Genomic DNA, 25,363 nt, shown 5'->3' on the forward strand with positions numbered 1-25,363 from the left:
TGTGGGTTTATAGATGTGCTTTCAGACAGAACTCACACATGCGAGCATCTGCCTGGCTTGTTCTGACAGCGTCTGCTCCAGCCCTCCCCTCTCCCAGCCCTGCTAGACTCGTTAATGTCGGATGATTTTATTTTCTGTATCTCAGGACACTTCTATGTCTGAAAGTCGGGGCGCACTGCCTATTGATACCCCTGCAGGAGAGGAGATGGCTGCTAAATGATGTTCTCTTTCCTCCTTCTTCCACTTTTTTCTCCCCCTCTAGAAGCTGAACCAGAAGTTGACAACCTTCTGGTTTCAGATGCCACCCCGGACGGTTTCCGTCTGTCCTGGACAGCTGACGAAGGGATTTTCGACAGTTTTGTTCTCAGAATCAGAGATACCAAAAAGCAATCTGAGCCGCAGGAAATAATCCTCCTTGCCCATGAACGTACCAGGGACATAACAAATCTCAGAGAGGCCACTGAATACGAAATTGAACTCTATGGAATAAGCAATGGAAGGCGTTCCCAGCCAGTCAGTGCCATAGCAACAACAGGTACTGTAAACACGAGGAGAGAACAGAGGAGTCACCGCGGGGGCTCTCCTTCTCCAGGGCTGAGTAATTACAGGAGCTTTGGACACACACAAGCTCCTTCAAGTGTGAACTGTTACCTTAGCTAAGTCTTTACAGCACAATGCCATTTACCTAATAGGGTTGTGAGGACTCAGTGAGATAATTCATGTAAAGTCCATAGCAGAGAGCCTGGCACACCCAGGGCTGGGGAAAGACAGCTGTCATGTTGTCTCCGATGCAGCATCCGTAGTTGCAATTATCACATCTTTCAGGTTGCAAGGACTCTGCCTTCTGCCTGTTACCTCGTTGTATCGTACCCAGGCATATAATTCCTTGTTCTTTGGTCCAACATTTGATTTGCACTGGGTGTTCAATTTGCACTAGGTGGGGAACAATGGAGAAGTGGCACCTCTTCCTGTGAGGCTTCATATTTATAAAATCTTGCCTGTGAGTAATTAGTACCAGGCTCAGCAAGGAAGCGGGCAGGAGCTGGATTCATTTCATGAAGCGCTATTCAACTCTTTTAGCAACTCTAAAAGCCATTGAGAGGGGGAAATGAAACCCTTTCCCACATGAGCCTTGTCAAGGAGGAAAAAAAAGAAAAGCTTTAATAACTTGACTCTGGATAATAATACTAAGACTAAATGACTCTTTAGAAGGAAAAGGAAAGACCTACAGAAGGTGGGTCGGATTCTTTCAGGAAACAGGGAGATGCAGAAACAGTATCCCCCAGGGACAGCTGTTTCAATGAGTAGCCAGAGGAAAGACTCTCAGGGGAAGTAAATGAGCCCTGAGAAATGGCACAGCTCAGCCCCTTCTTTGGGTGCATGAAGAATATGAGGCTCAGAAAGGTGAAGCCATCTGCCTAAGGTCACACAGCTAGATTTGGAGTAGAACCCCCCCACCAGCTTCTTTTAGTACTGTTAGCTAAGTAACAGAGATTGGAGCACAGATAACCAATGAATATACGTACTTGTCCTCTCTGAGAGGCACAGAGCCTGGCACGAGCCCAAACGGTCTTCTCCTGGGGTAAAGCTGGGTATTTTGTTATGTCAAGTTTCAAGATCTAATAAACTACCACAGGCTACTAAGGGAAATCAGGATCAGTACTCACAGACATGCTGGGGCCCAGGCAGCCAGCTAGTGACAGGAAAACCCTGCTCCTTGTGCACGCGAGGCCCCCCAACCCCTGCAGGTCAGAGTGGCCCCTCCCTGTGACTGCCTTTAAAATGGCTCCAGATCAGAGACAGAGCCTGATTTTTGACCTTGGTTTATAAACACAGCTCTTCAAAGTTTACTTCTGATCTCTGATTTTGTTTTGCTGATTTTTTTTTTTCTAGAAGCCCTGCGATGAGAGAGGGAGAGAGAATGAATAATCATGAGCTGCTTTTTTTTTTTTTTTTTTAAAGAACAAAGAGAAGCAGAGTCTGCTCTGCTATTCTGGAAGGACTTCTTTTAGATTTCCCTCTCTGGGGCTTTGGCATTCACAGCCAAAGAGGAGAAAGAGAGACAGAGAAAAAAAAAAAAAAAGCCACGTATGTGCCCACGTATGCCCGCATGCCCATACTCTGGGGATGGGAGAAGGCAGAGGAGACTCTGTCCAAAGACGACGTTTGTTGCCAATTTCTTGTCCTTCTGGAAATATATAAATGGAAAAAAAATTGACATAAATTTAATATTTTTTTACCCTTTTTAAGGAGCACAATGTTTAACACATTTCCACATTTCCATGCTTTGCCCCAGGTGTTTCTTAGATCTCAGAGGTAAGCCCATCCATGTTATTTATTTATCCATCCCCTACTGATGGACACTTACATTATTACTTTTGTCACCCTTCTTTCTCTCTGTCCCTGCACTTACAGTGGCTTCTCTTTCTCTCTGTGGTCGGAGCCACTTCCTTACAACAGTCTGGGCCCCCCTTTAGAGAGAAACTTCTTTCTCCTCCAGGAAGTTTAGTGCCAACATGACTCCATGCACCATCTTCAGGGCCCCAAGAATGGGCAGAGAGCAGGAAGAAATCCCAGCAACTGACTAAGAGAACTTCACTGTGTTGTTCTGGAGGTTCCTCAGGTCTACCAACGGTGCCCGAGTGAGGACCCCAAAATGTTCACCTACCCCAACCCCACTCATGTCCACAGACACACGTTCGTGTGACCCTCCTCCAGTCCCTGTGTCAACAGGGTATCAATACGCATTCTCTCAGCCCCCAGAACGTGCCCCACACCCACCCTACTCTACTTTTCCAACCAGCAGCCTCACAGCTCCCCAGCTCCTTACAGTTCAGCTGAACTTAAAGCCACACATCACCAAGGAGCCGTGACATTGTCCCTGGGGCTGGGTCATCAGGTCTGAAACACCTGCTTGGCCATCTGCCCTTCCACATGACGAAGGCTCTTTATCCCCAGCCTCCCTGCCTCTGACTCACACCTCCACCAGGAGGGTAAGGATGATCACCACTAATTTCAGTGCATTAACTTCATGCCAGGTGCAGCCAGATACTTCACTGAGTCTCCACAACACTCATAGACCAAGGGAGTGTGTCATATTCCACCCCTTTTCACAGATGTAAAAACTGAGACCCAGGGGCCTAAGGCATTAATAGGTAGTAAGGCCAGAGTGGAATTCAAAACCCAGTTAGTCCAGCTCCAAAATCCTAGCTCTTAAACCACACCTCCTCAAGCAGCTGTTCCCCTAATGTAGCACAGGGCCTAATGCATATTATGTGTTCAAGAAAACTATGTTGAAGAGTCAGGCACAGTGGTGCATGCCTGTAATCCCATTGACTTGGGAGGCTGAGACAAGAGGATTGCAAGTTCAAGGCCAGCCTCAGCAACTTAATGAGATTCTAAGCAATTCAGCAAGAATTTCTATCAAAATAAAAAATAAAAGGGGCTGAGATTGTAGTTCAGTAGTAAATTACCTTTAAGTTCAATGCCCTGTACTCAAAAAAAATGTTGAAAGGGGAATAAATTTTTAAGTGATTGTTATTTGCCATGTAACGGAAGACACTTGCCATAGATTTGGGAGGCAAATTTTTATTTGGCAGATAGGAATCCTTGCAACCTCCTAGCAATTCCACATATTTCCCTAATGGAAGTTTAAAAATAACTGATTCCCCTTGGAAATAGAGACAAGAAGCATCACCTGAGTCTCCCCAACTTTTCAATAGATGTGATTCAGCTGCTCTGTGTCCAGACACATGCTGAGGCTTTGGGGCCCTACTCATGCGAAAGGAGACCTGTGGTCCAAAAATAGTACGTCATTGACCCTGGACTCCCACCATGATTGGGTCCTTCTTTCAGCTTATGCATAGTATCTCCCTGCCACAGCTCTTAGTGATCACACCCTGCAGTGTGTGAGAGATGAAGCCACTAATTCTTATGGCGTGTAAGACGCGAGTGCCATCTTACCAATGATAAAGCTAGAGTCTAGAGAAGAAAGCTTTGGCTGCCAGACCCAAGTTCTAAAATATGCCATCATTTACCCCAGAAAGGTTTTCATCCAGAGCGGAGGTCAGAGTGAACTTGACTGGCTGAAGCGGGTTGTCTGGATCCCATTTTGTATGCCTCGCCAGGGTTCTCTCTCCGTGGGACCCATCTAGGTCTTTCCTGGGGGATACGTTAGAATCCAGGGTGGCTCGCAGCAGAAAGAGTCACGTGGGAAAGAACATAAGAGGGCAATCGCAAGCACGGAATCGTTCCTGCCTGCCGGATGCCGTGCTAGGGTTTACATCCATTATCTCTGCTAATCCTCACAGCATTCCTGTGGGTGAGTATCACTTTCCCCACTGGACGCGTGAGGCCACTGACGATCCCAGAGGGCGAGGGACATGCCCCGGGTCGCCCAGCCTCCCAGAGGTATTTGGATAATCAAGATCTTGCAGGCTCCTGGGGCCCTGTGGTTTCCAAAACTTGATACGGAGAGAACAAAAGCCCAGGCAACCACGGAGTTTGTTCCCAGAAGAAAACAGGAGGAGGAGAGACATGTCTTAGATGGCAGAAGAAGACAGGAATGGGCAGGAAAAATAACTGTCCCTGATGTCTGGGGGCTGCAGAACTTAGTGATCAGCATGGCTTGAAGAAGGGAATGAGGGGGACCTGGGCTCCCCGGAGCCTGGGAATTGTTTCCTGAAATCTCTGGCCAGGCATGGGAAGTTCAAGTGGGCATAACCCTGAGCCAGAAATCACAAAACAGCCAAAGGAAACTGGGCTTGTTGGGGAGACATTTGGGGGACTGGAGCCTCCTCTGGGCCTGGGTTTCCCCACACGTATACACCCAGTGCCCAGCGGGTGTTTGTTCTGGTGATGTCCTGGCTCTGGACCTCCCTCCAGTTCTAGAAGTGGGTTTGTCAAGGTCAGATTCCATGTGACTATTATTTCTAAGATCTCGGGCTGTACTTGGCTTGGCCACAAAGTCCTGTGATCCAGAAATGTCCCTCAGAGGATATTGGTTGGAAAATGGAGCTTCACTTTGGTCCTCTGTGTAATCGCTACCGCCGCGCCATCTTCTCAGGGTTTCTAGATGAGGGTGAAGCCTCGTATCAGTTGCAACAAAGTGTACACAGGTCAAGTCTTGGCATTATTTAGTAAAAGGAAGTAGAAAGCAAAGATTTGAAAAACAACAACAAGTGAAAAATCAAACCAAAGGGGGAACATATTACAGTCTTTTAAGTCACTCCCCACTTCCTTGGAAGACACTGGAGATGGTAACTGTCCCTGTGAATGAAAACTGCACCACGGGCCTGGGCCCTGTACCTGGAAAGGAAGGACCGCTCTTTCTATCCAGTCACAGCTTGATCACAGGTCACCTGCCCTCCATCCTAAAGGCATGGCTCCAATGGAAACCTAGACTCTAGACACTAAGTCTTCCTAGATCCAGAATCCAGGATCAAACATTGTGGGCGAGATCACTAACTGTTTCTGGGTTTCTCCTGTGTTTTCTTCTTGACAGCCATGGGCTCCCCAAAGGAGCTCATCTTCTCAGACATCACTGAAAACTCAGCCACTGTCAGCTGGACGGCACCCACTGCCCAGGTGGAGAGCTTCCGGATTACCTACGTGCCCATGACAGGAGGTAGGGGACTCAGAGAGGGGAAGGGCCGCAGGAGCCTGGAGGCTGGGGTGGGAGAGTGAGAGACCCTAAAAATTCCCATCCCCCAAACATTATAAAAAAAAAGAATCCTTCCTTTATTTTTGAGACCATCTTTTGTGAAGTCCTACAAAATCCTGGGAGGGGGATCATTTTATGAAGATCCTCCCCAGCCTTGAAATTCTAAACTATCCTAAGAAATTCATTCTCAGTATTGTTTGAACACAAGGACAAAGACTCTATGAACACCGGCCTTTTTCTCTGTGAGCCGCTCTTCTGACAGGCTGGTCTTGGATATGTGTTGAGATTTTGTCCTTGGGTGCCAAAACCTGTCTGTCTCAGTATAGGACGGGGCGTTGTGGCTGGGCAGAGTTGCAAGTTCCAGTTCGGAACGTGGATTTTAATAAAGACCTCAGTGAAGTCTGTAGTGAGCTCTCTGGTACTGGAGGTGTATAAAGAGGGGATAGTCAGTCACAGGAGAGTCATGGCATCTCCGTGGGGAGTTTGACCAGCCCTGAAATTCTAAAATAGATAAATTCTGAACTTGGTAATGAATACAGGGGCACAGGCTTGACTGTGACCATCTTCACATCATCAATGGCATGTCTACCAACAAGGGAGTCTCCATAACGCTACTTGACCCAAGAGAATGGGTTAAGGAGTTCAGATGGACATTACAGAGTGAGCTTTCCATATGCCTGTGTGGGGAAAAAAAATATAGGAAATAAAATCTGTGCCACATGCCAGCTCTCTATGGAGCAGAAATCTGCCATTTTTAGTACACTGTGACTTCATGTTTTTCCCCTCTCCTGGCTTGGTTTTTGGCATAGTGCACCCATGGAAAAAGCAGGATACAAAAAGTGAGGCCTTTCCCCCACTCCCTTGTGCCAGAGAGTGGGAGAAAATGAAGAAGAAAATGGTATTAGATAAAGACAGAATTCCACTTCCCAGTGGGACAGCCGTTCTCCAGGCAACCGTGAGTGCCGGTCCCTGAGGCTCACTGTTCCTGGTCTTGCTCCTCCCGCGGTCCAGGTACGCCCTCCATGGTCACTGTGGATGGAACCCAGACTCGGACCAGGCTGGTGAAGCTCATTCCCGGGGTGGAGTACCTGGTCAGCATCATCTCCATGAAGGGCTTTGAGGAGAGCGAACCTGTCTCAGGGTCGCTCACCACAGGTATGCTGGGCGTGGGCTTTCCTTCTCCAGGGCTCCCCTGGCTGTGCTCCTTTCTCTCTTGCCTTGAGCATTTTTGGCTCAGTTCTCAGCAGCTGTGGGAGGTTTATTTATGAAACCCTAGTGGGAAGTGAACTGGGTTTGGAGTTCCAAAAGTCTCATCTGTGGCCCATCTCTGGCCTCTTCTGAGCTGGGTAACCTTAGACACATCCTTGACCTTCTCAGACCCCTGTTTCCTCAACTGTTGTAGAAGAAGATGCCCAACTTTGGGGGTCATAGAGAGCTGGCTTGAAATCCCACTTCTGTCACTTACTGGCTACATGAGTTAGTTTCTCTGGGGTCCCGTGCCCTCTCTATACTACTGCTTCCCTGTTCCTCAGATTAGGATGGAGACTTCAGGACACGCACTTCAACAAAGACCAAGGTGAAGTCTCTCTTAGGTCTGTAAGGACCTGTAGGTGTGAGCGATTGCAAGGTCACTCGCCACCACCCTCCTTCCCCTGCCTGTTGCCATGGTGACAGCCCTCTGAGCAAGTGCCTCACACAAAAACAAACTGGTGACAGTCATCAGGTAGCCACCCCTCTATTTTGGCAGCTCCAGAATTCTGGAAACTGCTGCTAACCCCTTTATATGTAATGCGCTCAGCCATTTTCATCCCCACTTCACAGAGGAGATGTGGGGAAGGTACCAAGCCACAAAACCAGTAAACGTTGAAACCAAACTTGAACCTAGGTCATTCAGACGGCAAACCCTGTATTATAAAATAAAGGTTTATTTTCCTATGAAAACCTGAGTTGCAGCTGTAAAGGGGAGAAGTAATGAATGGCATTGAAGGAGAATGAAGTGGAAAATCTCTCTTCCGACAGCCATGTGTCTAAACAATTTATCCTTTGAGATATGAGCAATTATCCCGCCCAATCCACTAAGGGATCCAAAGAATGGGCCTTGTAGGAAATTTTAAAAATATCCTAATTGCCTAAAAGAGCTGATGATATGCAATTAAAACGTCCCATCTGAAACCAAAGTCCTGTCCGCCCTGCTGCACGGGCCTTTATTTTCCCAAAGAAATCCTGCTTTCACGGATCGTTCCCAGCAACAGATCGCTCAAAAGCTGGGTGTGTTTCCTCCGGAGGCCCCTGTGGTCATCACCAGTCAGAGGAGACTGTGTACACCACCATGACACAGGAAGGAGCCAGGAGTGGACAATGCGGGCTCCCAGATAACTCTGCCACCTCCGGTCATGTCATCCCTTGAGGTTCAGGTGCCTCCTCCGTAAAATGGGCCCATGGGAGCTGCCCTTGTCCCCCCTGGGGGCAGGGCAATTGAGTATGAAGAGCAAGAGAGAGAGGGAAGCAGGAAGGGACGTTGGGTAGGGAGAGTGGTCAGTTAGAAGAGGCCCTTTGAACGTCCTTTCTCAGGACAAGTTATTTGAAAGCCGTACCTAATTTAATAGATTAATCATAATCACCATTGCTGAGGCTTCTTTAGCCCATCGTCTGGTTGACCCTATAGCAGCCCCCCGTTGACAGCTGAAGAAAGTGAGGTCTGGACCAGGGAAATGACTACAAGGGCACAGAGGCACCAGGCAAAGAAGCCACAATAGAACCTGAGACCAGCAACCTCCCAGGCCTGGTTCAGCATTACCTAGAAGCCCTGACGCCAGAGATGCCACTCAAAGCCCCGACAGGCCTCAGACAGTGTCCACCATGCAGTCTTCTCTAGGTTCCTTTCCTGGGAAAAGGGGTGTGAACTCTGATCACAGTCCCTGTCGCCCATCCAGCACTTTTCAATTTACCTTTCCACCCATAATATGTGAAAATCAAAGTAACCCTGAGGAAAAGTCAGCCAGAATTATTATCCCCAGTTCACAGGTCAGGAAACTGAGGCCCAGGGTAACAGAGCCAACAGGGGAGGAGTCTCAGGTCAGCCTGGTGCCGGCTCAGGACTCTGAACTGGTCCTGCATCTGTCATTGTGACTAATGCCAGGAGTCCTTAAGCAGAGCGGACGGCAGAGCAGCTGGGTTCTGATATCTTCCCCAGCGTGACCGGCACCTCTTCCTCCATCTTTCTTTTGCAGCTCTGGATGGTCCATCCGGCCTGGTGACAGCCAACATCACCGACTCAGAAGCCTTGGCCATGTGGCAGCCGGCCATTGCCACTGTGGACAGTTATGTCATCTCTTACACAGGGGAAAGAGGTAGGTGCTTGTCCAGGCCCATCCTCACATGGAGAGAGTCTGTCTTGCTCCAAACTTCCCATTCTGTCACTCCATGCCAGATTGGGTGCAGAATGACAAAAATGCATGGGTAGACTGGAAAGGCCAGCAATGTCCCCGTGGTCCTTAGCTGCAATCTCAAGAGGGTCTGGCAGATCCATTCCCAGCCTCTGCCTGTTTGCCTCGCCCCTTCCTCCTCTGCTGCTGGAGTCTCTGCCTCTCAGTGTGAGATAGACACCCCCTCATCCTCTGCAAAGCAAGAGCCCCAAATTTAAAACATTAAGCAGACCATATCAGGTGGCATCCAGGTGGGCTTCTCAGAGGCCACAGGAAGGACCAGTGGAAGCAAATTTTATTTAAAAATCTGAAATTATTTTTCCTTGTTTTTGCAACCACCTACATTAATTTACCCAATTGGCAGATTAAACACATGCTTAAGGCACCAGTGAACCGTGGCCACCAAAAAGTCAAATATAATTGAGAGAGAGGAGGAAGAGAGTTCCAATGAGCCCATCCACAATCTTGTAATGATCTATTGTAGAAAGAATTCTGCTATTTCAATTTCCAAGTCATTGTAACTTTCCTATTGTATGGTTTGTTCTTGTTCTGCTTTTAGCGACAGTCAAAGGTGACACCATAACTTGTGCCTGGGGCCATTTCGAGTTTTCGCTGGGCCCTGGCACCAACCTAAGAGACTTCTTTGTGAGGACAGAGCATAGGCAGGGCAAGAGGGGGAAATTAGAGTCTATTCTTGTTATGCTTTAATTCTTATTCCTTGTGAGCAAACTCCTCCAAGACAGGGAAGATGTGTTGTCTCACTTAAAATAAATAATTAAGGAATCATGGAAAATATGGATCCAGGAGTAACAGAGTAACAGAGGTCCTGGCATGAGTTAAGGTCACCATCTTGTCCCACTTTGCCAGGGACTTTCTCGGTTTCAGCCTAAAATTTCTACACCTGGGAAATCCCTGAGTCCTTGGCAAACCAGGATATCTGGTTACCTGTGATTAGGCAGGGCACGTGGTTTGGTTCCCACCATTGATCAGAATAAGCCAGAAGGCCCGAGAGGTGGTAGGTAACCAGACTCTGGTGTCTGTGATTAGTGTGACCCCTCAACCTTAAGGATTTTGTGATCCTTGATGTTAAAATACTTGGTAACTTATAATAGGATATGTGAGTAAATGAAAAAGAGAAAGAACAGGCAATGGACAAACTAACATTGGATCGTCCATCAGCTTGGGGACATTGCTGACAATTGTCCTGTAGCTTGTTCCTGTGTCTCGGCCTCAGAGAGGTTCCCCAGTTCCCCTTCCTCCAATGTGATAAATCTTTCCTAAAAAGAGAGAGGAAAGGGAGCCAGTCATTTCAGGAATCGAACTAGCTTTTCTGCAGGGTCACGGCAGCTTTCTGTGTTAGAAGGAGGTGGGTGTGCTGTTTGCCAAGTTTAAGGATGGCCCAGACAGCAAGAGGTAACTGCCTTGGTTTATGTATTTCATGTTCAGTGCCAGAAATTACACGCACGGTGTCCGGGAACACGGTAGAGTATGCGCTGACCGACCTTGAACCTGCCACAGAATACACACTGAGAATCTTTGCGGAGAAAGGGCCCCAGAAGAGCTCCGCCCTCACTGCCAAGTTCACCACAGGTACAAAGACACCCAGAGCTGGAAACTCCCCATTTCAGCTGCCCAACCACAGCCTGCATCTTGAGCGGCAGCCCCTGGCCAACTCTTCCTCCTTAAGTCAGGCCCTTGCAATGTGATGACATCAGCCCCCGTTAAATCTACCCCCGTGCCCATTCAGTCAAGACCCAAAGAAACACTCCATTTCCTTTTGAACTGAAGTGACCTGGTTCTCTCCACAAATGAGGAAAAGATTTTAAGAGGAGGGCTTTTAAAGTGGAAAAACAGTCCCCACTGGCCCTAAATCCTGCATTTAATGAGCCATGTTGCCGGCAGGGAAGTATTTTGAAAGAGAAAGATTTTTCAGGCAAGTTTTCTTAGATGTGCGCTGGATTTTCATGCATTGAGATCTTTTTGCAAACTTCAGCAGTTGGGGAAAGGGAGAAAGTGTTTCCTCTATCAGGGTGGATACTGGTATCAGCATTCTTTTGGCCTCTTATTTACAAACAAGAGGTCTGTAATGGCCTCCACAGCTGTATCTTCTCCCCAAATCCATCCCAGGCCAACAGAGACCGCGTTGGCCCCATGGAAACCCGATGAGATGAACAGTAAAGAGTTCTCTTTGGAGCTCATGTGGGTCAACCTCTTCATCTTAAGACACCAGTCATTGGCAGGGGAGGGACCCAAGCCCAGCCCTCTGATGCTCTGTGTCCTACACTGACTGACTTGTCCATTTTTTTTCTCCAGACATTGATTCTCCAAGAGATCTGACTGCCACTGAGGTACAATCAGAAACTGCCCTCCTCACCTGGCGACCTCCCCGAGCATCGGTCACTGGTTACCTCCTGGTCTATGAATCCGTGGATGGAACAGTCAAGGTATCTTCCAGTATATGTGCAGCTCCCCACTGCTGGTTGACACATGTGCATGATACCCAAGATCAGGAAGAATCACCTAATACTGCCCCAGGGAGCTTAGCAGAAGAAAAAAATATTAGTAGGGACTGGTTGCTGTGTCAGTCCTTCTGAGTGAGACTCTCCCAGCTCTCTCATCTGCAGCAGCCCCCAGTTCTTAAGGCCAGCCAAGATCAAGAGCCACTCTTTAAAGATGTGAGGGCATTTTAGGGGCTAAACTCTTGGCCCTTTAACATTTTTTTGAGACTGAGAGCCTCTTCTGCATCTTTGCCCTATGTATCACCTCCCAGTGATATCATTGCATTTCCTATTTCAGCCTATCTCCCTAAGTCCTTGTGCACCGTTAATACACCCATTGTTTATTATTGTAATATTTACACCCATTGCCCTTACTATTCACATGCTCTCTCTGTGAACACTTTTATTTTACTTTTTAGTTGGACCTTTAGACCAGTGAAAGAGATTTTCCCAACTTTACCTTCCAAACTTGTTATGGAAGTTTTCATTTTGGTGATCCTACTGGGTATTTCTGAGATCTTTCCTTGTTCTCTGCACATTCACCTTGTTCTAGCATTTTTGTTTCAGTTTCGTGCATCATCTTCTCTTCAAGTCTAAAATATATGTCATTGGTTTCTTATTTTGCAACATCATGGCATTTCTTCCAAAACACCCCCACCCCATGTTCTGGTTGCTGTTTGGGTTCATTTTATTTGGGTCTCCCTCTTTCATATGGAAGACTTCCACCCCATGTCTGTTGATCTTGTTGGTTCATTTATTCAAGAGTCAAGAATAAAATGCTCCTGGGGATTGACAACAGCACCAGCAGGGCTTATCAACTTGGGGCTCATGTAGAAAGATTGGGCAAGTTCCCAGCAGTTTTACTGGGGGGCCCTGGAAAGCCTGGGCTCTCACTGTGTGCAAAGCTTCCCTTCAGCTTACATTTCCAGTGTAGCAGTTCAACCTCCTCAGCAGCTGAGCCTGGTGGATTTGAATCCAGGTCTTCCCCTCTGGCTCAGCCTGTCCAGAGAGTGAACCCCAACTTTCCATCTGGACTAGGAGTGGTTGAGAGGATCTGGGGACTTGAGCATTTCTTACTCAAAGCTTTTAAACACACCAAAGATTGCCTCCAAAGGTATCTTTGCTTTGTACACATTCATCATGAACTTGCTGGACTTGGTGACATGTGTGGCCAGTGGTCAGTGGCTCTGCCCACTCTAGTTCATTAGCTCCCGTTGTCCCCATTCTGCCCTGTTAGTGGTCTCTCTGTCACCCACTTCCCATCTACCAAGATTCTGTTGACATGACATGTCTATTGTGCCCTCCCTTCTCATCTCTCTTGTCTAAGTGGATTTATACCTTATATTTCTTTACTCTCATAGTGAGCATCAGAAGGAAATAGAGGTAAACAGGTTATAGACAATCTGTCATATTTAGGCAGAAGAAGTCACATGACCCTCGTTCCTGGCCCTTCCTGGATTTGGTATGTAAGGAACTGATTGCATGAACAGGGAGAGGCCCTTTATCTTCTCTGATTCCATTATTCATATCTGTAAAATGGGTTCTAAGGTTCCCTCTCAGTCATTCATCCTAGGACTGTTTACTTGAACCACGAATCCCATTTCAAACTACCCTGACTGCCTAGAAGATGAGTTCACACAGCAGCTTAGAGAGCTGGCAGGTAATTGTATCCCCAAGGACTGCTGTGAGCCCAGCTTTGCACCCGACAGTTGATCCCTCCCCAGGGATGAGACCTGAGGGTCACACAAAGGTCCCTGGGTGACTGGTATTAAATGAGCTCTCACCCTGGTTTACCTTCCTGCATGCCCAACCCCAGCTTTATATGTTTCACTCCAGAAAATCAACCCAGGTCCCTGGTTAGAGTGCAGCTAGACCAGGATGCAGGATCATCCTCTGCCACCTACACCCTGAAACTCAATTTCCCATTGGAAGAAATCAGGATAGCAAGCTTTTCCAGTTCCAGACCCATTACTGCCTAAACTCAGCCAGCCATGTGCAGAGGGTGTAGAGAGCAGTGTTGTTGTGCTCAGTATACGAGGATGTCAGCTGAATTTCACTCTCAGGCACCAAAGCCACCTACTAAAAAGGAATTGGAAGCTAGCAAGAGGACTTGGAAACACAAGAACTCTCCTGCAAACTGAAGCCAGTCACCTCCGCTAGACAGCAGTAGACAGAGTGGACTGCACACTGTCTCTCCTGGATACCTCTGTTCTAGAAGAGACACACTGGGTCAGGTCCAGCCTGATTATAACGTTATAATCATCTCCTGACCCAAGGTGTCCCAGCCTGACAATGACCGTACATCAGAACCTCCTGGGGAGCTTCCTGACTATGTACCTAGCCAGGCCCCAATCTCTCTCTCTCTCTCTCTCTCTCTCTCTCTCTCTCTCTCTCATACAGTCAGTCTGGGATGGAACCCAGGCACCCTGCTATCTTAAAGCTTCTCAGAAGGCTGTGATAGAGCCACAATGAGGGACCACTGACCTAACTGGTCTCAAAAACTCCTGCCCTTGTGTAATTCATCCAGCCATAGACCAACTTAAGCTTCTTAAAACACACTGGGTTCCTGTAATTCAGTCATTCAAAAACTTTGAGACCTCTCCATTCCTTAAGTTACAAATTCTATAACTTTACATTTAAGGTCCTTCATGGTCTGATCTTTGCCCACCTTTTCCATTGTTCCCCAGGAAACCAACTACAGTTTCAGTAGTTGCCTCCTCCTGTCCCCGGGAATTATTCTGCCTGTCTGGGCCCCAGGGCCTTTTCTTATGCTGCATTCTCCCTATTTCTGAGATTCCAGCTATGTACATGAAGCCTGGCATAGAATGGGCTACAGTGGGTTATTGCTGAATGAATAAAAGTACACACAAGAATGAATGAACACATCCATTACCTCCTGAAACTATCTGTGAGCAAACTGCTGTGTATTTTTCCCCTGCCCTTAGGAAGTCATTGTGGGCCCTGACACCACCTCCTACAGCCTGGCAGACCTGAGCCCATTCACCCACTACACAGCCAGGATCCAGGCATTGAATGGGCCGCTGAGGAGCAAGCTCATCCAGACCATCTTCACCACAAGTAAGGGGAAAGGGAGCAACCTGGAATTGGGATGTGACTTTGTGAGGCTCAATCGACCCTCCACTTCCTTTGTATTTTTCAAACAAATCTACCTCTACTTATAAATATGTGGGTGCAGGAGGTCATAGGCATCCGGATGAAAGGAAAGGAGAGTTGGAAGTAAGCCCAACCTGGATTCCACCACGGCTCTGTGTGTTGTTGAGTCTGAGCAAGACCTCAGTGAGGTGCATTCAAAATCACAAATGGTCTTCCCAGCCATCGAGCTCTGTGGGCCAGGATTATGGTGCCCAATTATCTGACGGGGAAATGGTGGCTCCCAGAGACTAACTGGTCTGTTCTAGGCTAGCCTGGGAGTTAGCCTCCTAGTGAGCTCAGGTTCTCCAGGGCCAGGGAGCCTCTCCCCGCACCTCCCACTGGGCATCTTCTGCAGATGGCAGATGAATAGCCAGTTCTGTTGGTGAATGAGATATGGCATCCCTTCATGACGAAGGGAAGAGCTGACCTCTGGAGCTGCCTCCTGCCCTCCCCATCCCCTTCCCCCAATCATTCTGCAATACTCTGCCAAGGAGGGTGCCTCCTCTTTGCCAGATCTTAGGCCAGGGCCTGAGAACACAAAGCTTTGAGTGAACCTGGAAAACACTCTCAGGCCGAGGCTGTGGAATAAATGACAAAATACCACATGCTGCACCTCGGGCGAAGGGAGAGCACAGTGAGGAGAAGGTCCAGTCAGAAGAATGAATTGCTGTGACCCTAAGTACAGCCCCAAGATGGTCCATGTCTATCCAGTTTTGAATTTTTTGTGTCATATTATTACACTCGAAAATCCCCCCAGGAATTCTTCTTTCAAGATTCCCAGGCTCTGAATCATTAAATGGCTTTTCTAGCATCATATAGCAAGTGAGTGGCAGGTTCAGGACTAGGGCCCTCATCTCAGAATCTCCTTTAGAGGCAGAGACATGTCACACTGCACACTAACCTGTATTTGTCTGGGGAACTCCAAGCTCCAAAGCTTTTATGAGACTTCTAAGCCTCCTGTGCCCTAACAGAACACCGCACGCCACAGGGGACCATAGGTGCTGGAAACCCAGCCTTCCCAGACAGCCCCTGGGTGTTCCCCAGCTCCTGGATGCCCCAGGTAGGCCGGGTTAACCTCACAAGTGTCCCTTGTAGCAGCTCCTCTCCTACCATTGACAGTTTCTGTCAGCATGGGGGACGGAGGTGGCCCCTCACATCCATAATCCCTCACCTCCCAGCTCCCGTGCAAAACAGACTTTATGTCCGTCCTGCACATGACAGAGCCACGGTTCAGCGAGGTTTTATTGCTTTCTCCTTATTCTACTCTGAAAGTCACTCTTTCACCTTACCCCGCAGTTGGACTCCTGTACCCGTTCCCCAGGGACTGCTCCCAAGCCATGCTGAATGGAGACACGACCTCCGGCCTCTACACCATTTATCTCAATGGTGACAAGGCCCAGGCACTGGAAGTCTTCTGCGACATGACCTCTGATGGGGGCGGATGGATCGTGAGTGTCATGGTGGCTCCAGAGACCTGGGTCATGGGCTGGGGGCACAGCAGATGAAGAGGGTGCCATGTCCTCCTCCCCGGGCACCCTCACACCCAGGCACATGAGGTTTGGCAAGATGGTGCCTGTCACATGGATGCACTCCTGCATTATCTCTTTAAACTGATGGAAAGAGGCTGGGCATAAAAAATAATATGGGAAACAATTTTCTTATAATTTATCTCATCTGAGCCGCCTCAGACAACTCTGTAATGTGTAAGTGACAGTGATCATCAGACCTAGTAGTTACATTATTTAGTGCCACCCAAGCACTTGCAATCTTCCAGGCACTAGACGGAGCCTGACGGGAATTATTTCAGCCCCATTACCATCTGAGCTGGTAGTTTTTATTTTTTATTTTTTATTTTTTTAATTAATAAACTGTATTTTCAGAGAAGTTTTAGGTTCACAGCAAAATATATCAGAGAGTTTTCCTATAACCCCTGCACCCACCCAATCTCCCCTGTCTCCAACATCCCACACCAGAGTGGTACATCCGTGGGAGCAGGAGAAGCTCCATTGATGTGTCACTGTCAACCAAAGCAGGGCTGAATTTCCAGTCCCTCTTTCTCAGATGAGAACAGAAGGCTCAGAGAGGGGAGGAAACCTGCCCAAAGTCACATAGACAGAGCAGGAGATGGGCACTGCCTTTCCATAGCCTGCTGTTTCTCCCTCCCAGAGAGAGGCCCTCCCTTCTGCATGCAGATCGGTTGATTCTCTTTGCAGGTGTTCCTGAGACGCAAAAATGGACGGGAGGACTTCTATCGAAACTGGAAGGCCTATGCTGAAGGATTCGGGGACCGCAGAGAAGAATTCTGGCTGGGTAATGCAGTGCTGCATGCTTGCATTCAAAATGCCCATTTCTGCCTTCCATGTCTTTTGTCCTAACCCGCAGTGACTAGAGGGGGAGGGGATAGACTAGAGGGGGAGGGGCTCTGGCGATAGGAGCTCTGGCAGTGGACTCGAAGTATCAAATTCCCAATGGGAGAGACTATTCAAATGCTCTGGGTGACTAAAAATAATCATCATCATCATCATCATATGGAGGGAAAGCCAACACCAGGCCTAAACCTGTCACTGAGTGGATCATTAGCTGCTCCCCTCCTGTGCTCAGCGGAGATGGGCCCCTCATAACTGTAAGCTCACCCTCAGAACACCCATGCCAAGTGCCAAATTCCATCTTGCACATGGAAAACAGATCCTCAGAAAGCTTGGAGGGCTTGCCCATGATAATCTAGCCAACCTGCAATGTGAAGTCTCCCAGGCCAGCCCCACAACGCCATCCCTCCATCCCTCCATCCCTCCATCCCTCCATCCATCTGTCCTTCTGCCAGCCAGCCATGCCATTCACACTAGCCACCAACCTGCCAGCCCAGAGCGTCATTCTGTGCACCATCGCCTGAGCCTGCGGATGTCCATCCTGGTATCATCTGTTGCCTTACATTTGCAAGGAGCTGTAGAACTTTAAGGGCACTGTCACTGCTTTATCACTTTTAATCTTCGGAGTACACCAGGTGGTTGGAAGGGCAAAGATGTCAACCTGATTTTACCTGAGGCTTACAAACATGTTTGACCTGGCATCTTACCAGCAGGAGCAGAGCCGTTTGTGACATGCACCGCTTTCAAGTACACCCTGATGCTGCTCCCACAGGACAGAATAGAAATGACGGCCTGGGTCACTTGGGCTTCTTCATAACCCTTACCTATCATCCACAGGGCTGGATAACCTGAGCAAAATCACAGCCCAAGGGCAGTACGAGTTGCGGGTGGACCTGCAAGACCATGGGGAGACAGCCTTCGCTGTCTACGACAAGTTCAGCGTGGGAGACGCCAAGACTCGCTACAGGCTGAAGGTGGAGGGGTACAGCGGAACAGCAGGTACAAGGCCACCTCACTTAGAGCCTACGAGCCTACAGAAACCCTCGTGGTGCTTCTGACTAATTCTTCTACTCATTCTTCCCTCACTCCTTCCTATATGAATGCATGCATTTATTGAACTAGCAAATACTTGATTACCCACCAGAGGCCGATGAAAAACTTCAGTTGGAAAAGGTTAGGTAGATATTTTAGTTGCTGAGACATGGAGTAAGTTGTGCATTGGACAATCAGGATTGATTTCTAACGATTCAAAACATGTTTCTTATCCATCTTTAGATGTCAGTTATAGACTGATTCTTTTTTAAATGGTCTCTCAGAGGCCTTATTCTTCATCTGATCCAGAGCTTTCCTACTCTGGGCATCAGAGCCCCTGGAGATCATGCGAATGTGTCTGATGCTGAAACAGGAGGTCTGGGTGGGGCTGAGAGTCTGCATTTCTCACAAGATCCCTAGAGATGCCGTCGTTGCTGGTGCTTCTGGTCTGTGGGCTACACTGAGTAGCAAGCAGTCCACCCGTCACCTAAATGCTTACATCTCTTCTAAGACATCCCTGTCACATGCCATCCAGCCTCAGCCTGCATGCTCCCCACCTCTCAAATGGCCCGTTCGTTCCTGCTTTTGTTCATAACCCTAGTTCTCATTTTGAAGTCTTTTGACTTAAAATGAATTTTTTTTTTTTTTTGCATTTTCCTGGCTCCACATTAGAGGAGAACTAAATAAGGAAACATCAAGTACTAAGGCCTCCCGATAGCATCTTCTTGGGTAGACATTCCTTCTGCATTACCCCCATTTAATCCTCCCAAAAACCTTTCAGGAAGATGTTGTAAAGGTGAGGAAACAAGCTCAGAAAGGCCCAGTGATTTGCCCCAGGTGAGACCATTTATGGAAGGTGGATGGGGGTGGCTGCAGGGGACTGTGGCCCACAGTCTTCTTGGTGACAAGAAGGGATCAGGGTGAGAGTGCAGACCACCCTGTGCAAGCTGTGCCCACTTTGGGTGGCCTTCTTTTCTGTTTGTGAAAACAGAAGACACAGATGCTGTGGCACGTTTCCAACCCATCTGAGCCCCGAAAGAAAACATCCGGAAAGAGGGAAGTCTCCAAACAAGGAGTTGCCAAAAGCCAGGCTTCAATCTAAGGGGCACAAAGCTCTTTTGAGATGGCAGTTGGGTGGCAATGAGGAGAGATGGCCAGGGGTGAAAATTGTTTTATCTCTTGCATGCCTCAAAGAATTCTGACATTTTATTCTCTGACAATAACTACCTCCCTGGTTGAAGTGGCTTCGGGCAAGAAGGACACTGTTATATGGCAAGAACATCCCCCAAGCAGGAGTGTGGCCTCTGTCCGTCTTCTCTTTGTATTTCCAGGGAGCAGATGCACCATTTTCCTTCCCTCTCCTGAGTAAAATAGAATTATTTGAAAATGGGCTACTGGTCTATTAAACATTTTTTAAATCATGACAATATCTAATATCCAAAGGGCTGAATTATAATTATGGCTATAAATGCTTGTATGTGGGGAAAACGCGTTATTATTACGTACAGATTTCTCAGCATACTCTCTGAGCTATCTTATGTAAAGGGAATACAGAAAAATCATAAAATAACATCAAGCCTGGCACCTTCTTGCACCTGCTGTCCCTGTTGGTGCCTCTCCCTATCCGCTGTCACGACAGTGCCGTGAGGTAGATGGAATCTGTGTGCTGGACCCATTTCATACATGAGAAAGCCGAGGGTCAGCAAAAGGCTTGATTTGTGCAAGGTCACAGCGAGAGATGGAAGAGGACTCCAGGCTGGACCCCTCCAAACCCCCTGCAGCCCTCTTTTTTTTTTTAATTTTCTTTTTTTCATCTTTCATACATTTGATTCAAGTGAGTTATGCACTTCCATTTTTACCCCAAATACAAATTGCAGAATCACATCAGTTACACATTCACAATATTTACATAATGCCATATTAGTGACTGTTGTATTCTGCTGCCTTTCCTATCCCCTACTATCCCCCCTCCCCTCCCCTCCCATCTTCCCTCTCTACCTCATCTGTTGTTGTTCCGTTCTCTCCCTCCCCCCTCCTTTCCCCTCACAACCTCATATATGTGATTTCGTATAACGATGAGGGTTTCCTTCTGTTTCCATGCAATTTCCCTTCTCTCTCCCTTTCCCTCCCATCACTCATCTCAGTTTAATGTTAATCTTTTCCTCATGCTCTTTCCCCCTGTTCAGTTCTTAGTTGCTCTCCTTAAATCAAAGAAGACATTTGGCATTTGTTTTTTAAGGATTGGCTAGCTTCACTTAGCATAATCTGCTCTAATGCCATCCATTTCCCTGCAAATTCCATGATTTTGTCATTTTTTTAGTGCTGCATAATACTCCATTGTGTATAGATGCCACATTTTTTAATCCATTCATCTATTGAAGGGCATCTAGGTTGGTTCCACAGTCTAGCTATTGCCCTGCAGCCCTCTTTCTACCACATTGTGTCTCTTCAATCAGAAGTGGGTCCCCAGGGTAACACTCGGGGGCCGTGCATTCCCACCTTCCCAGGGGCTGAGGTTTAAGGCCACCCTACCCCAGACCTTCTGATGGTCACCTCTGAGTCTGCGCTCCACAGCAGAAGGGAGACTCCAGCTGGCATTTCTCAGGGGCCTATTTTTCCTCCCGCTCAGGTGACTCCATGGCCTATCACAACGGCAGATCCTTCTCCACCTTTGACAAGGACACAGACTCGGCCATCACCAACTGTGCCCTGTCCTACAAAGGGGCTTTCTGGTATAAGAACTGTCACCGTGTCAACCTGATGGGAAGATATGGGGACAATAACCACAGTCAGGTGAGTGGACTGCAGAGCTGTCAGGGCCCGGGAGGGACACAGCACAGGTCAGGCCCTCCATCCTGGCTGGGACCAGGGGTTACAGCCTCAGAGACACGACCACATGCTTTCTGCTTGTCCCCAATACAGTAAGAGATCTCAGTGACATGGCCGGCCAGCTCAATAGAACCTGCCCGTTAGCCCCTGAAGATCCCAAGCAGAACCACTGGTCAGATGGGTCTCAAACTTAGAAAGGTCTCCTCTGACACAACCTCTGTCTAAACCCCAAAAGTAAAGCCAGTGAAAGTGAAGACCATCTAGGTGAAGCAGGGTGACACAGATCCTGCAGAGCCCATCCCAGAGCACCTTCAGAACCCTTAGGGTGAAGGAATACCTTAGGGTGAAGTCACAGCCTTTGAGTTCTTGTACTTTATGAAGGAACCAAGGCCCCAAGAAAGGTGACTTTCCCAAAATCATGGAATGGAAATGATCCATATCTCCCCACTTCCAGCCCCTAGCTTTCCCCCTACACCACACACAGCTCTAGCACGACTTCTGCAATCACAGGAACAGGTCTTTGAGATCCCTTTTAGAAACAGGTGAGCAAACCCGATTCAGGCATCTCCCTTCCCCGGGGCCCTGCCTTCACCAGTGTGCACCTGAAGGGAACTACACCTCGCGACACCACCTTCTTCATCAAGACCAGCCCCTGCCCTGGCCCTTCTCAGAGGCTGGCCCCACCCCAGGGAGGAGAGAGGGGTGCTCACGTCTCACAGTCCACACTGATCCCTGACAACCAGGATTCCCACCAGGTCTGCTCTTGGGATCCCAGGGGCTTTGCAGAAATGCAGTGATCCAAATGACACATCACAACCCCAGGGATCAGAGTCGATGATCCCAGGTGGGATGCTACATCTAGCTTTTTCTCATTTGAACTTTAGTTCTTGATTTGGGATTTTTTTTAAATGGCCTCTGTGATCAGTTCCTGACGTGAAGCAGGGATTGTGGGCTATTCCTCTCCATTACCAGTGATTTTGGTGCCTGTCTTTGTGCCTCAGTTGACTGCTCACAAGTGATACCTGTGACCTTACCTGTAGATCTTACCTGGACATAATTTCTGGCACTTTTCAAAGCACTCTCACCTTCTCTATCTCATGGGCTTTTCCACTTAACCCTGAAAAAGGAATCAAGATGAGATTTTTCATGTCTGTGACAGGAGGAAGGTGAGTTCAAAGGATGCCTCTTAATACTAGGTTCTTTCCATCTCATCCTACGGTGCCTCAGTGCCACTTGCTCTAAGCATTCTTCTCTTGCTTTTGTCACCAGGGCCCCTAATGCCAGGGTGATACAAAGTCCTGAAAACAAAAAAGACAAAAAATGCTACATGTCAGAAAAGAAAACTTCCTCTATCATCCCATTTCGCAAGGTTAGAAGAGGTGACAGGAGGACACAAAGGAGTCACAGAGAGCTGAGTCCCAGCTCTGGCTGCTGTGTGACCCTGTGAGCTTTCTTTCCCTCTCTGGGTTCGGTCTCCACCATAACTCTAGGAGGACCTGGCTTCCAGCCCTGAACTTCTATCAGAGGAAAGAACAAGGGCAGAGGGGGGCAGCCGATGGATCAGGCTGTCAGGCTGCAGGGCCCCTGGGTAACTGAGCCATTACGCGCACATTTGCCTGTGAAATGAACCAGCTGTTCTTAAATCCCACCTCCCTATCAGATTCAGCTCACCTATCTCGGTAAAGGCCAAAAATTTAGAAACTAATAATGTGTCTATTTCTTTCCTTCATTTCACCAGCCATTAACTTGACCAGGAACCTGTTCCCTACAGCTCTGTGCAGCTTATAGAGGAGAGGGGTCAGCTGGTGTGGAGGCTCCAGGAGCCCCGCTGAAGCTGAGGTTACTCAGCTTCCCACACGTGGGGGCAACGGGCCACATGCACTTGGTGGGCCGACACGGCCATCAAGAATCCCCACTGCAAATTCATATGTGGAACCAGGAAGCCCAGTCATAATTGTAGTTTTTTTCTTGTAGAAAAAGTTTTGGCCAAAATTTCAAGTATATTTCTCCTTCCTTGAGATTAAAGAAGTTATGTTCACTGAGCCGCCACAAAGTGCTCACCCATGTGCTAGCATCTGTACAAACTCTTCATTTTCCAAGGTTGATATCATTAGGTCTTAAGATGGAAAAGAAGAAAAAAAAGAGTGAAACTGAAGTCCAGAAAGTTTTGATAAACTTATTCAAGACCATTATTTCTTAAGTAAGAGAACTAATATTTAACCTTGTCTGTTGGGTTGCAAATCTTGTGTTCCTCATATGTTCTTGTATTCCACACCAAACCTCTTCACAGGAATCCTATCAGTTACACACACACACACACACACACACACACACTCCCTACACCCAGCCTCTCACTTCTGTAACCTCCAGTCGTTACCTGAATTCCTGCAGAACCTGTCCCTAAGAATGGCCAAGTATCATTTGCTAGACTTTCTTTTTTCCAAAATGGCAGACTCAATACAAACTCAGGTTGAGTGAAGAATTGGGTCCCATTTGGCCAGTCCCTTTAAAGGTTGCACAACACAGACCAACAGAGAGTTAGACAAGAGACAGCTGTGAGGTGCCAAACGATTGAGTCAAAGCAACTCTTTTTGTCTGAACAACTAAACAGCAAGAGTCACTGAACGTGTCAATGGAGACCACCCCGGGGTCCTTCTCTTTTTCACAGGGTGTTAACTGGTTCCACTGGAAGGGCCACGAATATTCAATCCAGTTTGCTGAGATGAAGCTGAGACCCAGCAACTTCCGAAACCTCGAAGGCAGGCGCAAACGGGCATGAATTCCAGGGACAACTGGGTGAGAGAGCAGTAGGGCCCAGAGAAAGGAAAGGATTTTACCAAAGCACCAAAACAACCATCCAACCATCAAGCACGCCTGGGCATCTGGCAAGAGTCAAGCTGACCCTGACCACAGACCACAGAGAAACTGGCCTCCCCTACTCTGCGATGGCTTCTTCCGCACCAAAGACGACAGTCTGCAGCAGGTCTCCGCTTTGTGGTTCAATTCAGCAAAAATCTTCCAGTGACAACAACATCATGGTTTTACTTCTCTTGGGGGGGCTCTGGGAACGGGAGCGGGGTAGGCTGTACAATGGTAGTTTGTTCTAGAACCAGCCATATTTTACACAAAGCTGTATAATTAATTATCATTATTTTTGTTAGCAAAGAGAAAATGTGTGTCATGGGAAATTGTCCCCCCCACCCCCCTTTATTTTCCTTTTTACATTTCATCCAGCCGAAACCAGAAAAGCAATAAATACTGTTTCCCATTTCCAGGAGATGATTAATATTATTAATATAATAATAATGGTGATGATGAAAACTAAGGATTTATAAAGAGATCCCCCTTTTCCAAACACATCTGGACAGTACCTGATTGTATTTTTTTTTAATAAAAGCACAAGTACTTTTGAGTTGGGCTGTGGCTTTGCTTTTTCCTCCTTGAATCTGGATTCCACAAAGTCATTGTTTTTGAACCAAGGGAAGAATGTTGGAAAGGTCAGGTACAGAGGTGGCAGTTAAGTGGGAGGGAAGAGAAAAAGCAAACCCGTGGATGAGAGGGAGGAAAGCTCTTGGACAAGTTGGGAAAAATCATGACCGAAGATTCAGTATTAGCATTTCCACGACTAGTAGTTTATGATTTAAAAAATGCTCTTCCACCCACTTCCTAATGCAACCTAGGAATTCTAAGAAATCCATGCAGTGAGAATTGTTCTTATACAAGGGTTAAAGTCCCCAACTGCCTCAACTCCATAGTTCCCAGGGTCCCTAACCTCTCTCAGCCTCACTTTCCTCTTCTGTAAAGTTCAGATACTCCTGCTTCTTATTTCCTAGAGTTTCTGTGAGGTACACATTATGTCATCCATAGGAGGCTGTCAGCATGGTGCTTGATGTATATTAAGTGTTAATAAGGCTTGGCAATTTTGATTGTTACTTTATCTGGGATGGGCTAGGGATAGAGAGATACAATGACTAGGCTGTAGCTATTTGCCCAGGTCACAATGGAGCTGGGATTTAAACCCAGGCCTTCTGGGCTGCAGTGTCCCTGCTCTCCCCCAGGCCACTTGTGAGAATCCCTCCCACTGGGGGCCATCGCGTGCCAAGGGGTAAGTCTCAAGTTGAAGCGAGGGGGGATTTTGATTGGCTCCTTCATTTGGCACTTACATCTCTGAATTCCTGGATCTAGAAAGAATGTCTGTCTCCTTCTCTTCTTCACCTAAGCCCCCGAAGAGGAAGAGCCCAGGGTGTCCAACCTCGGCCTGGACAATGCTAGTGAAGGGCACGCAGAGCCCATGACAGCCCCGTGGGTCATTGACTTGAGCAGTGTCGTGTGAGTTACAGCCACGCTGCACAGCGTTTTTAAAACAAAGGAGGAGGAAGTTGCAGTTCAGTTTCTTAG

The 25,363-nt window shown here is 47.7% G+C and overlaps 1 protein-coding gene across 1 annotated transcript in view; it reads left to right on the forward strand.

Moving 5' to 3' along the window:
- The window catches only part of Tnc (tenascin C), an 84,747-nt gene extending 60,420 nt beyond the window's left edge, over positions 1-24,327 (forward strand). The window contains 12 exon segments of the mRNA XM_076843160.2: positions 263-535; positions 5,504-5,626; positions 6,674-6,817; positions 8,893-9,012; positions 10,534-10,677; positions 11,401-11,531; positions 14,531-14,663; positions 16,035-16,186; positions 16,952-17,048; positions 17,942-18,103; positions 20,766-20,929; positions 23,634-24,327. Of these exon segments, the coding sequence (XP_076699275.2) occupies positions 263-535; positions 5,504-5,626; positions 6,674-6,817; positions 8,893-9,012; positions 10,534-10,677; positions 11,401-11,531; positions 14,531-14,663; positions 16,035-16,186; positions 16,952-17,048; positions 17,942-18,103; positions 20,766-20,929; positions 23,634-23,744 (1,754 nt within the window). The 3' untranslated portion in view covers positions 23,745-24,327.
- Positions 24,328-25,363: the final 1,036 nt, after the last annotated feature.

The sequence above is a fragment of the Callospermophilus lateralis genome, chromosome 2, assembly GCF_048772815.1.
Source record: "Callospermophilus lateralis isolate mCalLat2 chromosome 2, mCalLat2.hap1, whole genome shotgun sequence".
Taxonomy (NCBI): Eukaryota; Metazoa; Chordata; class Mammalia; order Rodentia; family Sciuridae; genus Callospermophilus; species Callospermophilus lateralis.